Source organism: Rhinolophus ferrumequinum, chromosome 8 (assembly GCF_004115265.2).
Source record: "Rhinolophus ferrumequinum isolate MPI-CBG mRhiFer1 chromosome 8, mRhiFer1_v1.p, whole genome shotgun sequence".
NCBI classification, from domain to species: domain Eukaryota; kingdom Metazoa; phylum Chordata; class Mammalia; order Chiroptera; family Rhinolophidae; genus Rhinolophus; species Rhinolophus ferrumequinum.
The window spans coordinates 48,272,355-48,287,320 of record NC_046291.1 but is presented as its reverse complement, the minus strand read 5'-3'; the positions used below and the strand labels follow the sequence as shown (position 1 = coordinate 48,287,320).

Sequence of the window (14,966 nt, the reverse complement as noted above, 5' to 3'; positions counted from 1 at the left end):
ACATAATGGTTTGATATTTGTATGTATTGTGAAATGTTCACCACAATAAGTCTAGTTAACATCCATTACCACACATTGTTACAGATACATTTTTCTTGTGATGTATTTTGAAATCTTAATGTAGTAAATAAGTTTATGTATAGAGAAGAGTTTGCATTAAGAAGATTCACCACTTTATTTCAGTAACCCACATATACTAGAGCTCTGTGCTAAAATGTAATAAAATCTGGCACACTTAAATGTGGTAACTTATTGTGTTCTGCGCAGACCCAGAACTATCTATTCTTATGCAATGTGCAAAATTCAGTGAAATACTGACATTTTGGAAATTAAAAATACCATCCTGTTTTGAAATCCTGAAAACTGGTGTAGTCATTGTTACGTTAACATTAATGTGTAGGTCACGGTAGAGATTGGTAGTTACGTGGAAGTTGAAGGATTTAGAATGTTTGTAAACCCAGCACTCAGATTTTTAATTTACTTTATTAAAAGTATCTAATACTAGTGGTGTCAGTGCTAGTGAACCTACTTTGTAAATTGGTCTTTTTCGTTGTAGCAGAAGATTAATTACTGTGGTTTTTCTAATATATGCAAAAATATGTTTCCTGTTCAGGTGAATTTATTTTAATTTCAATTTTTTAGGTCATCCTAAATGTGAACTCAGTAACATGTACAAAATGAAGCATATTTTACTCCCAGCATATTTTTCTTGTTTGTTCTTCTTCCTTTTTCTCCGAATGCCTTACATTTAGTGGTGGTAGCCTTTGTGAAGCAGGTGCTGCTCATTACAGTGGTTCTATACGTGGCAATATTTATACCTGGACATTTTGATACACCGTGTTCCCCGGAAATAAGCCCTCGCCGGACAGTCAGCTCTAACGCGTCTTTTGGAGCAAAAATTAGTATAAGACCCGGTATTATATTATATTATACCCAGTCTTTAAAGAAGACTGGGTCTTATATTAGTTTTTCCTCCAAAAGATTCATTAGAGCTGATTGTCTGGCTAGGTCTTTTTTTTTAAGGGAAACGGGGTATGTTTATTTAAACAAATACAACGTTAGTGGGATGTGGTCTTGCTTTAAATGATTGTGAAAGTTAATAGTCAATGATAAACTGTTCAGTTTTGAGATTTTTAGCATATGTCTCATTTATGTTTTTCTTTCTTATTAGGCAAGAAGTTATGAAATGGAATGGATGGGGATATAACGATTCCAAGTTCTTCTTCAATAAGAAAGGTCAAATTGAATTGACTGGGAAAAGGTAACTCTGCTTTGTTTTTTTTCTTTCATTCCATTGTTTTCTCTTTCTATGAAAAATTTTAAACCTAAATAACAAACATAACATGTTCAATAATAGACATAAAAATAGAATAATATGCCTCCTCCCTCAATTAAAAAGTTATCAGTGTTTTGCTATAATTGCTTTTTTCTGTAGTATTTGAAATTCTGACATTTTTGTGTCAGTTCTAAATACTTACATATGTATCCCTTAAAAAAATGAGGGCTTAATATAACCAAACATATAATACCATTATCATGCCTAAAACAACAGAAATTTTATATCTGATTATCCAGTCCGCATTCACTAGTAATTAGGAACTAATTTTAATAAAGGTTTGAAGCTGTGTATTTGACATGCTTTTTAATAGGAAAACAAAATTTTATCTGCATTCTCATTCCTACTCTTGAGTGTGACTGGGCAGCATGTTGGTGGAGTCTTAATTGATAAATTGTGTAATTCAGGTAGAAGGAATTTCTGATTAAAATTCAATGTACCAGTGTTCTAAATGTTGAGTGTTTTATGTTTTAAAGAGAATAATGCCTAATACAGTAGAAACTCATCTATGTAGAGATTGACTTTACAAAATCTTCTGGGGGGAAAAGTGAGTCTTCTGAACTTAGAAAACCACTTTTCTCTCCTCTCAGTGTCTTCATTTCTCTTTCTCTCTCTGGACCTTGAAGGTATAGCATCTTTGCCTTATGGGAGGGGGGCAAATAGTCAATTTTTAACTTCTTCAGCACAGTGCCATTGAAAGCATAAGACATCTGCAGTCTTCTGTGGAGTACTGTAGGCTATGTACTGGTTTATGTTAGAAGTGCATGTATGTGAAATAGTCACAGAAAATAGCAAGAGTGGTCTCATAAGGGCCAAATCTGGGTCTTACTTTGGGTGTTCTGGCACTTGATTTGTCAGTTTTCCCAGAGAGGATCAGGTTGTAGGGTTCTGACACATGCACTGTACACATAAGATACTTATTTAAAAAAATTAGAACCCTAGTGTATTCACTTATGATTAGATTATTCCTTTTTAAGTATTTAAGACACTTGTTAATGCCCTTCTTGATACTAAGATAGGTAGAAAACAAAATTAGTTATTTAGTTATTGTTTGGAGAACATACATTCAAGAGCAAAGGGGATTCAGTGATCTTGAGAGAGATTTTTATCCAGGTTATAATAGAACCACAGAATTTATCTGTTGGTATCACACATTGGAAGATTGCCACTGCTGCCATTCTAACTAGAATGGATTCCTTAAATACTTCATTTCTTTGCATGGTTGACTCCTGAGTTCAAGTCCAGTGAGGGAAGTGGGGGAAGTGGAGAGTGGAGGGCAAGGGAGCGGGTGGGGGGTGTATCTGACTGGCAGAGCCTTGCAAAGGGAGACTGGGAAAGTAGATGTTGAGCATGTTTGATTTAGTGGAAGGCAGCCTTTGGTTCCCACTAGTACTCATCCAGAGGTAATTCTCCAAACACAGAAGTGGAATTTAGAAGCTCTCGGATTAAATATGTACTGCGTAAACACTTTAATAACTAAAACTAAATATTAACTAAATAATATTCAGTTCCCATTTTGGTGCTTCCAGAAGCACCATTACTTTATCAGATAGGATAAACTGATTGAACTGGATCATAGCTTTTCTCTGTAGCTAGTCTAGTTTCCTAGTAGTTCAATTAGTAGATTTCTCTCTCTTTTTTTTTTTAATGAGAAAACATGTACAAAATTCTTTAAGATAGTAACAGCTATTACTTATTGTGTGCCTACTGAGTTATCGTAAAATAACCCTAAGATGGATAGTGGTGTTTTCTTAAAAATAATTAGGAGATTGAGGATGAGAGAGGTTAAATAGCTTACTTGAGGCCACCTGTTCAATGGGAACGTGGGATTAAAAAAACAAGTGTTTTTAAGCTTCATTCTCAGGCTGTTTCCATTATGCTGTGCTTCTGAGGTACTTCTGCAGTCACCATACTCATCCATTGTATCCGTCCTGTTCTCTTTCAAAACTGGGAGCATTTTTGTATTCTATATACCAGCACAGTAAAGTTAGGCATATTATAGAAAGTGATCCTGTGACCAAAATTCCTATTCCTATTGTTCCAGTGAAAGGCAACGGGCAGAAGCATAAGAAGGTTGTGATATTCCTGAAAGAGAAAATGGAATTTGTGGCTAGAAAGGATGAGTACAAGAATATACTGATTTGGCTGAACAGTATTAATTCAGTATTAATTCACCTTTTTGTGTTAACACTACGTTATAAGGACAATTTTTGAAACTTTTTGTAAAGACTTTCTGTTCTGGCTTTGTAGTGGACTGAACAAATACATACCCTTTGCCCTCAATAACCACATAGAAAAAGTGGAGAGAATACCCCAAAAAAGAAATATAAGTCCCAGAAAGAGAGGGAAACTGCTAGGTGCCAGAAACTGAGTGACTCTCAGTGAAAATTTATGGCGGTTCCCTTCTTTCTGATCCAATGAACATTGAAAGGGTAGGGAATTTTTGTAAGGAAATGTGGTTGATTGTGTGCATACATTTTTGGGAGGGTAACTTTAACATTTCAAGCAATTATTAACAAGCTATTATAGATCTTAGGGGAAAATCAGAAGTTTAGTCTGTCTTCTGAACAGATTTGTAATTTGTTTATAAACCCCTAGACTTATAAATCTTGTCACTGTTATTCCTTGTAGATGTAGATGAATTGAGTCCTTTTGGTTTTAAGCAGCAGATGGCAATACTTCAGAGTTAATGCTATAGATTTCTATAAACTAAAATTTTTGAAAAGTGTCATTCTTTGACTTTAAAGGTATTGTACATTAATTGATGCTTACAAAACACAAGTTAGTATTTAAATGGAAAGAATTGATTTGGGTTTGTTACACTTTGTGTTTTCAGTGGCATAATTTTTCATTAAAGTTTTATCTTCAATTATAAAAAGGGTACTCAGTTGCTTAGCAGTTGTGGAACTCACTCTGAGAATAGATGGTTGTGTCCACTAATACTTGACTGCCTCTGCATTGCCCCAGAGTGCATGTCACTTTGTCTTTAGTCACCTTAACTCCATATGTGCACTTCTTTCTTACATATTTATGTCCGCAGAGTTTTCTTTCCATGTAGAGTGATTTCATTGGTCTTGAAGGCTTTTTCTGGTTCTGTATCTTTTACAGTATATTCTACCTCGGTTCTAAGGAAAGGCGTTAATTTGATCTCACCTTACATTTTACAAAAAGACCTTCAAGTTCTCAATCTAATCCTCAATCATGGTAAAGATCCATTCAGTAGTCAGCCTGTTTCAACAATTGGTGTAGGCACGTGGCTTTCCTCTTACCACATTTCTGGTAAAATTTGCATGTTTCTTGCCCATATGTTCACCCTACAAATTAAATGTCTTTGCAGCTTTGACTGAACTAGATTGTAAATTTCTTAAAAACAAGAGTCATATAATACCAATTCACTGTGTCCCACAATGCATAGTATGGTCTTATGAGTGTTAAATAAATGCTTGTTTATAGTTCTAGATGTAAATCCAAATTATATTGCTATAAGTCATTCCGTAGCTATTTCTTAATTTAAATACCTCTTATTCCTTGAACTTTTCTTATGTTTCTTTTCTGTCCATTTACTTCTTTGACTTCAAAGTTTTCACTTTTACTTCGTGATATTTTATGAGATTTTTGGAGCCCTTAGCAGTATGCTATGCTTTATGATTATTAAGTAGGTTTTCTTTAATGTTTTTCAAATCCCAGGACATTAGATGCAAGAAAAAGTACAATTGAAAAGCTTCCATTTTAGAGCTGTGTAAGTTTTGTGCCGTGATTGTAGATAATGGAGCAAAGTCTTAAATGCAAGCTTTTGCCAAGCAAGATATGTCTTCAAAATCTGAAATATTGTGCATTCAGATGTAGAGGTAGATTGTATTTATCTTAGTGGTAGAATGTAGTTTTAAATTTTATACAATACAGTAACACTAACCCTGTATCTGTTGATTCAGGTATCTTGAAGATGGTCACCTTTTTATTTTATGGGTAATGTTATTTGTGAATTAATGAATTCACAAAGGTCTGAAGATCAAGGGTCCACTGTATTTTACAGAGACCCAAAGTAATGGTGCAGTTAAAATATAAGGGCCCAGCATTAAAACCCTAATAGTTCTAAATTGGTCTTTTTGTAGGACACGACCAACACTTAGTAGCATATATGTTTTAACCAGCTTCCCAGAATTTATACTTTTACCTTAGCCAAAATGAAGAACATTTCATACGCCGAATGATTATCTTTAGTAGTTTTAGCTCTAAATCCCATACTTTCATTCCAATTTCTTTAGATTTACGAAAAAGGTATTATTATATAATACTTCAGTTTGATTTTTAGCCCTGGAGATTTTACTATAAAAGAGGAACTTGTTTGATTAAAATATTTGTTTATTTTTTTCCTTTCCACTGTCATTTTTGCTTTGCTAACATTTATGTAAAGATTGGTTTGAGAATTTTAGATAGTATTTTTGTTGTATCATGTGAAATTAAATTAACATAAGGGGTGACATCCAGTTAAAATGATGTGACAGAATGAGTGCTTTTTGTCACTTCCAATTAAAAATGCCTTTGGATAGGGCCCAATAATGGCTCTTTTAATATTGAATGCTGCATTATTATAAACATATATTTAATTTCAGTGCAGAGTTTTATGTACTACCTGCTGGCTTATTTATTTATTTATTTTTTTGGCCATCTTTTTGAAATCAAAGTAATCTTCTTGAGGGTAGTTGCTAAAAGCTTTTGCAGTTATTCAAGTTTGGATGAAATGAGTGGAAAATAATCTTGAGCAAAAGTATTGTACTTTGAACATTTTAAGTAACTCGCATGACATAGATGATAAGACCAATTTATAGTCTATTCTGATTTGTTACCAGTATTCGTTTAATTGTTATTTGATCTGGAATAAGTAGTGACTACTGGAATATCTCTTCTTTTCTCCATTTAAACACACACACACACACACACACACACACACACCCTCAAATAAAAAAGCTATAGGAGGACTTAAACTATCATCTTGGAAAAAAATTAATTTTGATCTTCATACCAAATACAGAGATCAATTCTAGATAGATTATAGACCTACATGTATAAACTAAAACTATAAAACTGCTAGAAGACTATACAGAATGTATTTCTAAATTTGATGTAGGCAAAGCAGAGAGCAAAAAGTATTAACTATAAAGAAAAAAATGAAGCAATCAGACATTAAAATATAGAACTTTTCATCAAAAGACTTCTTTAAGAGAGTCAAAAGACAAATCACGGAGTAAGAGAAAATATTTAATACATACAGAGGGTGCCAAAAAAATGTATACATATTTTAAAAAACTGTATTAAAATTGTAATACTCAATATATACCAATAACAAAAGATGAATACAAGTCACGTGTATACATTTTTTGGAACCCCCAGTATATTCTTGATTCCAGAATATATGAAGAATTCCTATACATCAATGAGAAAACAGTAATATCTCAATAGGAACACGAGCAAAAGATGAACTGGCATTAAAAGCAGAGGATATCCAAATAGACAGTAGATATGTGAATAGAAGCTCAGTCACATAGGTAATCAGTGAAGTTCAAATTTAAATTGTTAAGAGATTACCAGTAGAATGTCTCATATTAAAAAAATCTACACCAAGTGTGGGGAGGATATGGAACAAGTAGAACTCTTTATACGTTGCTAGTGGTAAACATGTTGGAAAATGCCTGCCAGCATCTTCTAAAACTAAACGTATGCATAGACTATAACTTAGCAATTGGACCTACTTATACTCGTATGCATCAGAAACATGTAATGCGTTCTTCAGAAAACAAGTCGAGGAATGTCCCTGCATGCACCCCAAACTGTAAACAGCTCAACTGTCTGTCGGCAGTATAGCAGTGGATAAAGAAATCGTGCTATACTCACACAATGGAATAAAGCCAGGAAATGAGTGAGCTGCAACTACATGCAACAACATAGATGAATCTCACAAACATATTATTGAGCAAAAGAAGGCAGACACAAAAGAGTATATTTTGTATGATTTTTTTTTTTTTATGTAAAGTTCAGAAACAGTCAAAATTATCCTGTGATCTTAACAGTCAAGATAGTGATTCCTTTGGTGTAAGGAAAGGGGGTAGTTTCTGGAAAGGGGCATTGGTGGTGGTGTGTGTGTGTGTGTGTGCGCGCGCGCATGCGTGCGTGCATGTGTGCTGGGGTGTTTCTGGGTGCTGGTAATATTCTGTTTCTGGACCTAAATGCTGATTACATGGGAGGTTTACTTTGTTAAAATTCATCCAGCTGTACACTTATTTATCTTTTTGTATGTTATACTTCAATATTTTATAAATCAAATATTTATAAAATCAAAAATAAAATCTCATATAGCATAGTAGTTTTGTTTGGCTGTCCCATCATCATTTTTGGTGGAGGTGGTGGGAGTCAAGATGCAAGAAAGAACATTATAGAGAAAAAAATGACTGAATGTAGCTACTGTGATTTCATAAATATCATTCGTAAAGATTTTAGATTAATGATCTCACCTGAATGGTGGTAAGGGAAGAATCAGACTAGAGGCAGCATCATATAGTGGTTAAGAGCACACACTGAAGCGTTATTTATTACCTGGTTCAGGGCCTGGTTTGTAACTTTCTAGCTCTGTGACCTTGAGTGAGTTACTGAGCTTACTTAATTTCTTAAGTTAAATTTTCGGTGCTTTAGCTTCTTCATCTTTAAAAAGGTGGTAATAGTAGCAAGCTCACAACATTATTTTAAGTTCATATGCATAAAACACTTAGAACAGTGCCTGGCACATGATAATGCAATGTGTTTACTTAATAAAAATTTTAAAATACTGTTTTAAAACATTTAAAAATGTGTTTTGATCTTTTCAAAGAGCTATTATACTACTGCTATTATTACACATTGGATTGTCATTGTTTGAATATCAGCCTTCTTCACTACACTAGAGTAGCATACCTATTTTATCTCTTTATCTCTTACTTATTGCTGTTTAGTATTTTGTCACCTCTGAGAAGTATTTCCAAAACTGAAAAGTTGGATCTCTAAGTACTTGAGTTTTCTGCATCAATCTTCTCATATATATATAATTTAGGATTTCCTGTGTATATCAAATAATGTTGATGTTGCATATAAACTATATAAATAGGGCTTGGAATGAAAGATGTAGGAAACAAAATCTGAGTAGCAAATCTAGTTTCTTCATACCGTACCCACTCTGTAGTGCTCTTTTGTGTGTTTTAAATGTATTGTACCACTTCATGTAAAATCTAAGAACCTTGCACATCTACAGGTTTATAGTCTATTCCTTGTTCTTATTATAATTGTCACATCATAAACTCATAATACAACGTTACAATTTTTAAAACAGTCATGTATATTTTAAAGTAATTAAGAAAAAATAGTCATTTATATTTACCCATATATTTACTCTTTCTGATATTTATTCCATCTTGAAGATTTGAGTTTACATTTATTGTTATGTTTCCCTTCAGCCCATAGAAATTCCTTTAGCATTTCTTGTAGTATAGGTCTGCTGGCACTAAGTTCTCAAGTTCTCTTAGTTTTCATCAGAAAATTTATGTTTTAAAGGATATTTTCACCAGGTATAGATTTCTAGATTGGTATTTTTTTCCTTTGAGCACCTTAAAAATGTTGTTTAGTTGTTTCCTGACTTCATTGTTTCTGAAGTGAAGTTAATCATAATTTTTATTAACACATTTTATGTAATGTATCATTTTTCTCAAGATGCTTTTAAGATTTCCTTTTGCCCTCTCTTTCTCTAATTACAATTTGACTACATTGTACCTTTTGTGAGTTTTTTGTATTTATATATTTTTTTAGTTCTCTGAACTTCTTGAATTTGTAAATTTTTGACTTTCATAAAATTTGGAAACGTTCAGCCATTATTTCTTCTTTTAAACATTCCCTTTTCCTTTTTTCTCTCTTTCTTGGGACTACATTTATATGTATGGTGTTGCGTTATTGTTCCATAGGTTCTGTGAAGCTCTATTTTTTCAAACTTTTTCTTTGTTCTTCAGGTTGTAGATGTTTTATTGCTTGTTAACGTCACAAAATCTCCAGTCTTAAATTCTTCCAATTTTTATTTCACAGTACTTTCTTTTAATTTTTATTGAGGAATATTGGGGAACAGTGTGTTTTTCCAGGATCCATCAGCTTCAAGTCAAGTCGTTGTTTTCAATCTAGTTGTGGAGGGTGCAGCTCACTGGCCCATGTGGGAATTGAACTGGCGACCTGGGCGTTATAAGCACTGTGCTCTAACCAGCTGATCCAACTGGCCACTCCTATTTCACAGTTTTAATTATAGAATTTCTACTTTGTTCTTTTTAATAAGTTTCTATTTCTTTGGTGAGATTTCTTTTCTGTTACTCATTAGGAATATATTTTCCCTTTTGTCCTGTAGCATAGTTATAGCTGCCTTAAAATCTTTGTGTGCTATTTGCAGTATCTTGGATCATCTTGGGGTAAGTCCCTAGTAATTGCCCTTTCTCTTGATTATGGATCATACTTTCTTGTTTGTTCCTGTCCAGTAATTTTAGATTATATTGTGGACATTGTTAATGATGTGTTGTAAAGACTCTGGATTCTGTTATATTCTTCTGAAGAGGCTTTTATTCCCACCTCCCCGCCACCCCCATCAAGCAATTAGCTTGACTGATTTCAAACTTCCAGTTTCCCTCTGGGGTGGCGAGCAGCTGAGTTATCTGTTCAGTTCTTTTAAGCTTAGGTGGGCTGCTTAGCATCTGCTCCATTGATGTGTAATTCAAGGTCAACCAGACATTTGGACAGAATTTATACATAGATCCCTCTCTGACTCTCCTTTTCCGTGATTTCCCTGTACTCTTTCTAGGTGCTGGGCTTGCTGCAAACACTGTCCTCTGGTTCTTCAAGCCAGGAAGACTGTAGGTTTTCTACATTTTTGTTTCTTTTTGTGGTACCAGCTAGGCTTTCCCTCAGGCTAAAATCTGTGTAAAAACAAAGCAAAACTGGAAACTCATGTAGTGCTGTTTCCTTCTTCCAAATGTAACACACTCAGTTTTTGCCTGCTTTTGTCCTGTCTATACTACCTTCAGATAATTGGGTTTTGTTTGTTTTGCATTTTGTCCAGGGTTTTTAGATAGAGGGTTGGTTTGATAGGAGCAGAATTACTAGAAGCTGAATCTAAAATTTAAATTTAAATGAAGATACCTCACTCTAATGTTTTACTTTCTTTGTACCTTAGGTACCCTCTTAGTGGCATGATTTTACCAACTTTTAAAGAATGGATCCAAAATACCCTTGGAGTAAGCCTGGAGCATAAAACTACCTCTAAAGTAAGCAAATAAGAATGATGACTAATATGCTTGTGTGTGTGTGTGTGAAATTAATTAGACTTATCTTTGTAATTTGTCATTTTTTTTTCTTGTTAAGTTATATTGGCCTTGTTAGGGTGTAGTTTCACTTTTCTGAAAATGGGACTAGAAAACTTTAAACTGTGTGTATATCAAACTAATGAAATTGTTAATATTTATATTACTATGATTTTTTATTTATTATTGTTCGCTATGGCATGGTATTCTGCATATCCCTCTAACTGGATATAAGTTGCATAAGTACAGGGGCTATGGTTAACACTATATTCTCCAGTATATCCAAAATGTTATTAAGGACTAAGTATTTGGTGAGTACTTGTTTGGTTTATTTATAAATCCAGTTACATTTTATTTGGGTAATTAAATTAGCTTAAACAACTAATTTCTGTCCCCCTGAAACGAAATTCTTTTAACATTTATTTAAAAAAATCTCTTTTCTTCTCCTTAATTTCTCTCTCTTGACTATTTGTATTAGATTTGTGCAAAAGTAATTGTAGTTTAAAAGGTAAAAAAAAAAAAAATTGCAAAAACTGCAATTACTTTTGCACCAACCTAATAATTTTTTTTGACATTGATGCAATCTACATGCCATCTTCAGAAATTTCACGTTTTTAATGCACTTCTTTTTTTCTGTTTTTGAGCCCTTTTCAATTTTCAATAATTTAACAAAATAGAAATCTGTATGTTTTGTTGGTGTTCTTTTGTTCATTTCCTTCCACTGTACTATGGGATAGATTCCATGAGGTCAAGATTTTTTTTCCTGTTTAATTCGCCACTGTCTCTCTAGGGCTTAGAACAATGTTTGGCTTATGCCATGCATTCAATAAATACTTATTATATAACTGTATAATAATCTGAAGGGAATTGGTTCCAAACCCCCCCACGGATACCAAAAGACTTGTGAGTGCTCAAGTCTTTTATCTAAAATGGTGTATATGTTTTCATGTAGCCTATTTTTTTTGCATATAAGCTACAGCAGGGTGTACCTACCCATCACTTCATTTTTATGGATTCAGCGTAGTGCTTGGCATGTGGCAAATTCAAGTTTTGCTTTATGGCACTTTCTGGAATTTTTTTTTTTTTTTCAATCTGTCATTCATTGAATCTGTGGATGTGAAACCCACAGATACAGAGGGACAACAGTAATTGGATATTAAATACAGATCCTTAATAAGATACTAAAAGACTATGTAAATATCATGTTTTTCTTTACATGTTTTTGTATTTTCTTTTTTTCAAGTAGTATATTTTTATTTTTATAACAGATTTTTTTATAGCAGCCATTTATAGATCTCTTCCTATGTGCTAGGAAATATTAGGTGCTTTTCCCCAAAATTGTCACATTCAGCCTTCCTTTTTGGCAGCTGTATAAATTTGGTGGTGGTAATGTCATTTAACAGATGCAGTGGGCAAAGCTCACAGAAGTTGAGTGACTTGCCCAATGTCACGAAGCTTTAAATTTGAAGATTGATTTTTCATGTTACCTTCTAGTTGAAATTAAGTATCAAGTTTATAACTACTTTGTGAGTTTTAAAGCAGTTCTGTAAAATGGGTTTATTACTTATATTATGAGGCTATTTTGTGTTCATTTAAAATTGGTAATTGGAGGATAGGAAATGATAAATTTTATCTACAGGTGAAAATGTAGATAATCCAAAAGCCAAGTAGCTTTCCCCCAGTTTCCTTAATCTAAAATTGAAGATTTGAGCCTTTGCTGTTTTCATTGTTCTTGACTGCCGTCTTTAGAAATTAGAAAAATGTGGGCCATAGATGCAAAAGAGGAAAACATAAGACTTCTATAACTTATGTTACAGAATGTGATTAACCAGACCATTTGTAATTTGTTACTGTCACAAAGTTGGTTTCCGAGTATATTATTTGGTATTTTCGTATGCTTCTGTCTTAGTTTGGATAGAAAAATATTTTACATTTTATAGTCATTCTCCCTTACAGACGTATTCAAAATTTATTTTCTAGAAATAAATCAAAGAACCCAATTTTATTTCCTAGGCATCCTTAAATCCTAATGATACACCTCCTTCTATTGTAAATGAAGATTTTCTTCATGAGCTTAAAAAAACTAATATTTCATATTCACAAGAAGCAGACGATCGAGTATTTAGAGCTCATGGTAAGCAATTTTATATAAATGCTATTTATTTTTAATTTTTAAATTTCCTGTAACTTAAGATGTTTTTGCATTTTCTTTTTGAAACCACAAAACAGGTCATTGTCTTCATGAAATATTTTTGCTCAGGGAAGGAATGTTTCAACGAATTCCTGATATAGTTTTATGGCCAAGTGAGTTCTTTTTTGTCTTTGTATCCTTAATTTAGTATTGTTAAATTAAGTAAATTAATTGTCAAATTACTGTTAAATTTAGTATTGGACATAGGTAGTGTTTAACATGAGTTGTAAAAGATATATGTAGCTGTATTTTTAAAGTTTTGCTAATAGTTATATAATTCTTTCTTGATCTGATCATCCTGAACTGTTGGTTTTCACAGTTGATTTTGTTGTTGATAATCAAGTCTTAATTTAAAATAAATAAATATATTGGGAGGTCAGTAGAAAAATGTATTTTTGGTTAATTTGAGAACTTAACGAAATTAGTATCAATGATCTATTCAGATCTTTAAAATAATTAAACTTTTAACTAAAATAATTGATTATTGCAAAGTAATAATAGTAATTTGTTGATCACAGCTTGTGGGCTAAAAAAGCATGATGTTCAGATGGCAAAACAAGTAATTTAACATGCATATTGTCTTTGTAAATAATTAAATTTTGAGAAATTAATTTCAGGGATTTGTCTTGAGGTAGAGGATGGATGAGCTTTCTGTTATTTTGCTTTGCTGATGCTCTATATTTATATACATAGTCTTTATATATCTCTGTATATAGTCTTCATATCTTTATATTTATAACTCGTCTCTTCTATCAGAAAATTTAAAGCAGAACAGGTATATTATTCCTTACTGTCCACAATTACTGATACTTTTTCCTCTTCAGATTCTATAAAAGGAGTATATAATTTTATTTTTCAAAAAAATTGGACTCAGTTCTTACATGAAATACTTCTATTTTGCAGGGATTATCTAAGGGAAAAATCATACTTTAATTATGGGGGTATGAGGGAGGTGACATACATAGGAGGAAAATCCAAGAGCATATGTAGCTGAGGTGAAATTACTTTCCTGATACTCGTGATGTAGGTTTTTTTCTGTGTATTTGGAATAGTGTGAAGGAAGTCTTTTTGTCTCTGTTAGTCCACTATAGAAATTTAGCAGTTTCTGAGAAAAAGAAAAGATACACTGAAAAAGAAGAAATGCTTTTGTTTCACTTAACCTGTTTTTTAGTAGTTTTAGGCTAGTTCTCTACCAAGATTTGGAGCAGGTTAATTCCGTATCCATATTTTACTGAAAAAAAAATGAAAGCAAAATTTGTCAATTTTCATTTCCCATAGGAAATCTAATAGGCTATCCTTTGATATATCTTTTTTTTTAATTAAAGTTTATTGGGGTGACAATTGTTAGTAAAGTTACATAGGTTTCAGGTGTACAATTTTGTAACACATCATCTATATATCACATTGTGTGTTCATCACCCAGTCAGTTCTCCTTCCATCACCATATATTAGACCCTTTGTTATATCTTGAATAGAACTTTCAACTGTACCTTTTAGGTATTTTCTTTGTGTATCTGAATATTCAAATGCTAAGAGAATTACCATAATGGGAATATATGTCTTACTTTAAGAAATCCAAATGATTTTAAAATTCAGATTTTGGAAGCATATGGAGTTAGTCAATTGTTAAAGAAAAGTTTCTTTATGCTGTAAAATCCTTCTTTCACAAATTTGCCCTTCCGTTTTTTCTTTTTCCTCTCCAATTTTCAATTGAGGCCCTTAGTGCATATCTGAAATTTTGCAGTAGCTTTAAAGGTTCTCATGTCTCAAGTTTCTTGTCCTTCTAAGTCTCCCTTACACTCTTGAAAGGTTAACTTTTCTAAAATATTCCCCTTGCCATCTTGTTCCAGACCTCAAGAATCTATATAAATAGTGTATTGGTACCTGAATCAAATTTATAATTTTATTATGTTGAGCCTTCCAGTATAAGGACTTCATGAAAATAGTTTGTCTCCCAGGAGGTTATCACTTACCTGAGGCCTTTATTTGGCTTTAATGTAAATTTTCTGTTAGTGATACAGTTCAAGGTTTTCTTTGCATGAGGGCAAGTTTTGACATAATGTGGCAATTTGAGACAATGTGT

At 32.7% G+C, this 14,966-nt stretch overlaps 1 protein-coding gene across 1 annotated transcript in view; it reads left to right on the top strand.

The window, feature by feature from the left end:
- AGPS (alkylglycerone phosphate synthase) overlaps positions 1 to 14,966 on the top strand; it is a 119,269-nt gene that overhangs the window by 21,056 nt on the left and 83,247 nt on the right. The window contains 4 exon segments of the mRNA XM_033111798.1: positions 1,172 to 1,261; positions 10,566 to 10,656; positions 12,706 to 12,826; positions 12,922 to 12,996. Coding sequence (XP_032967689.1) covers positions 1,172 to 1,261; positions 10,566 to 10,656; positions 12,706 to 12,826; positions 12,922 to 12,996 — 377 coding nt within the window.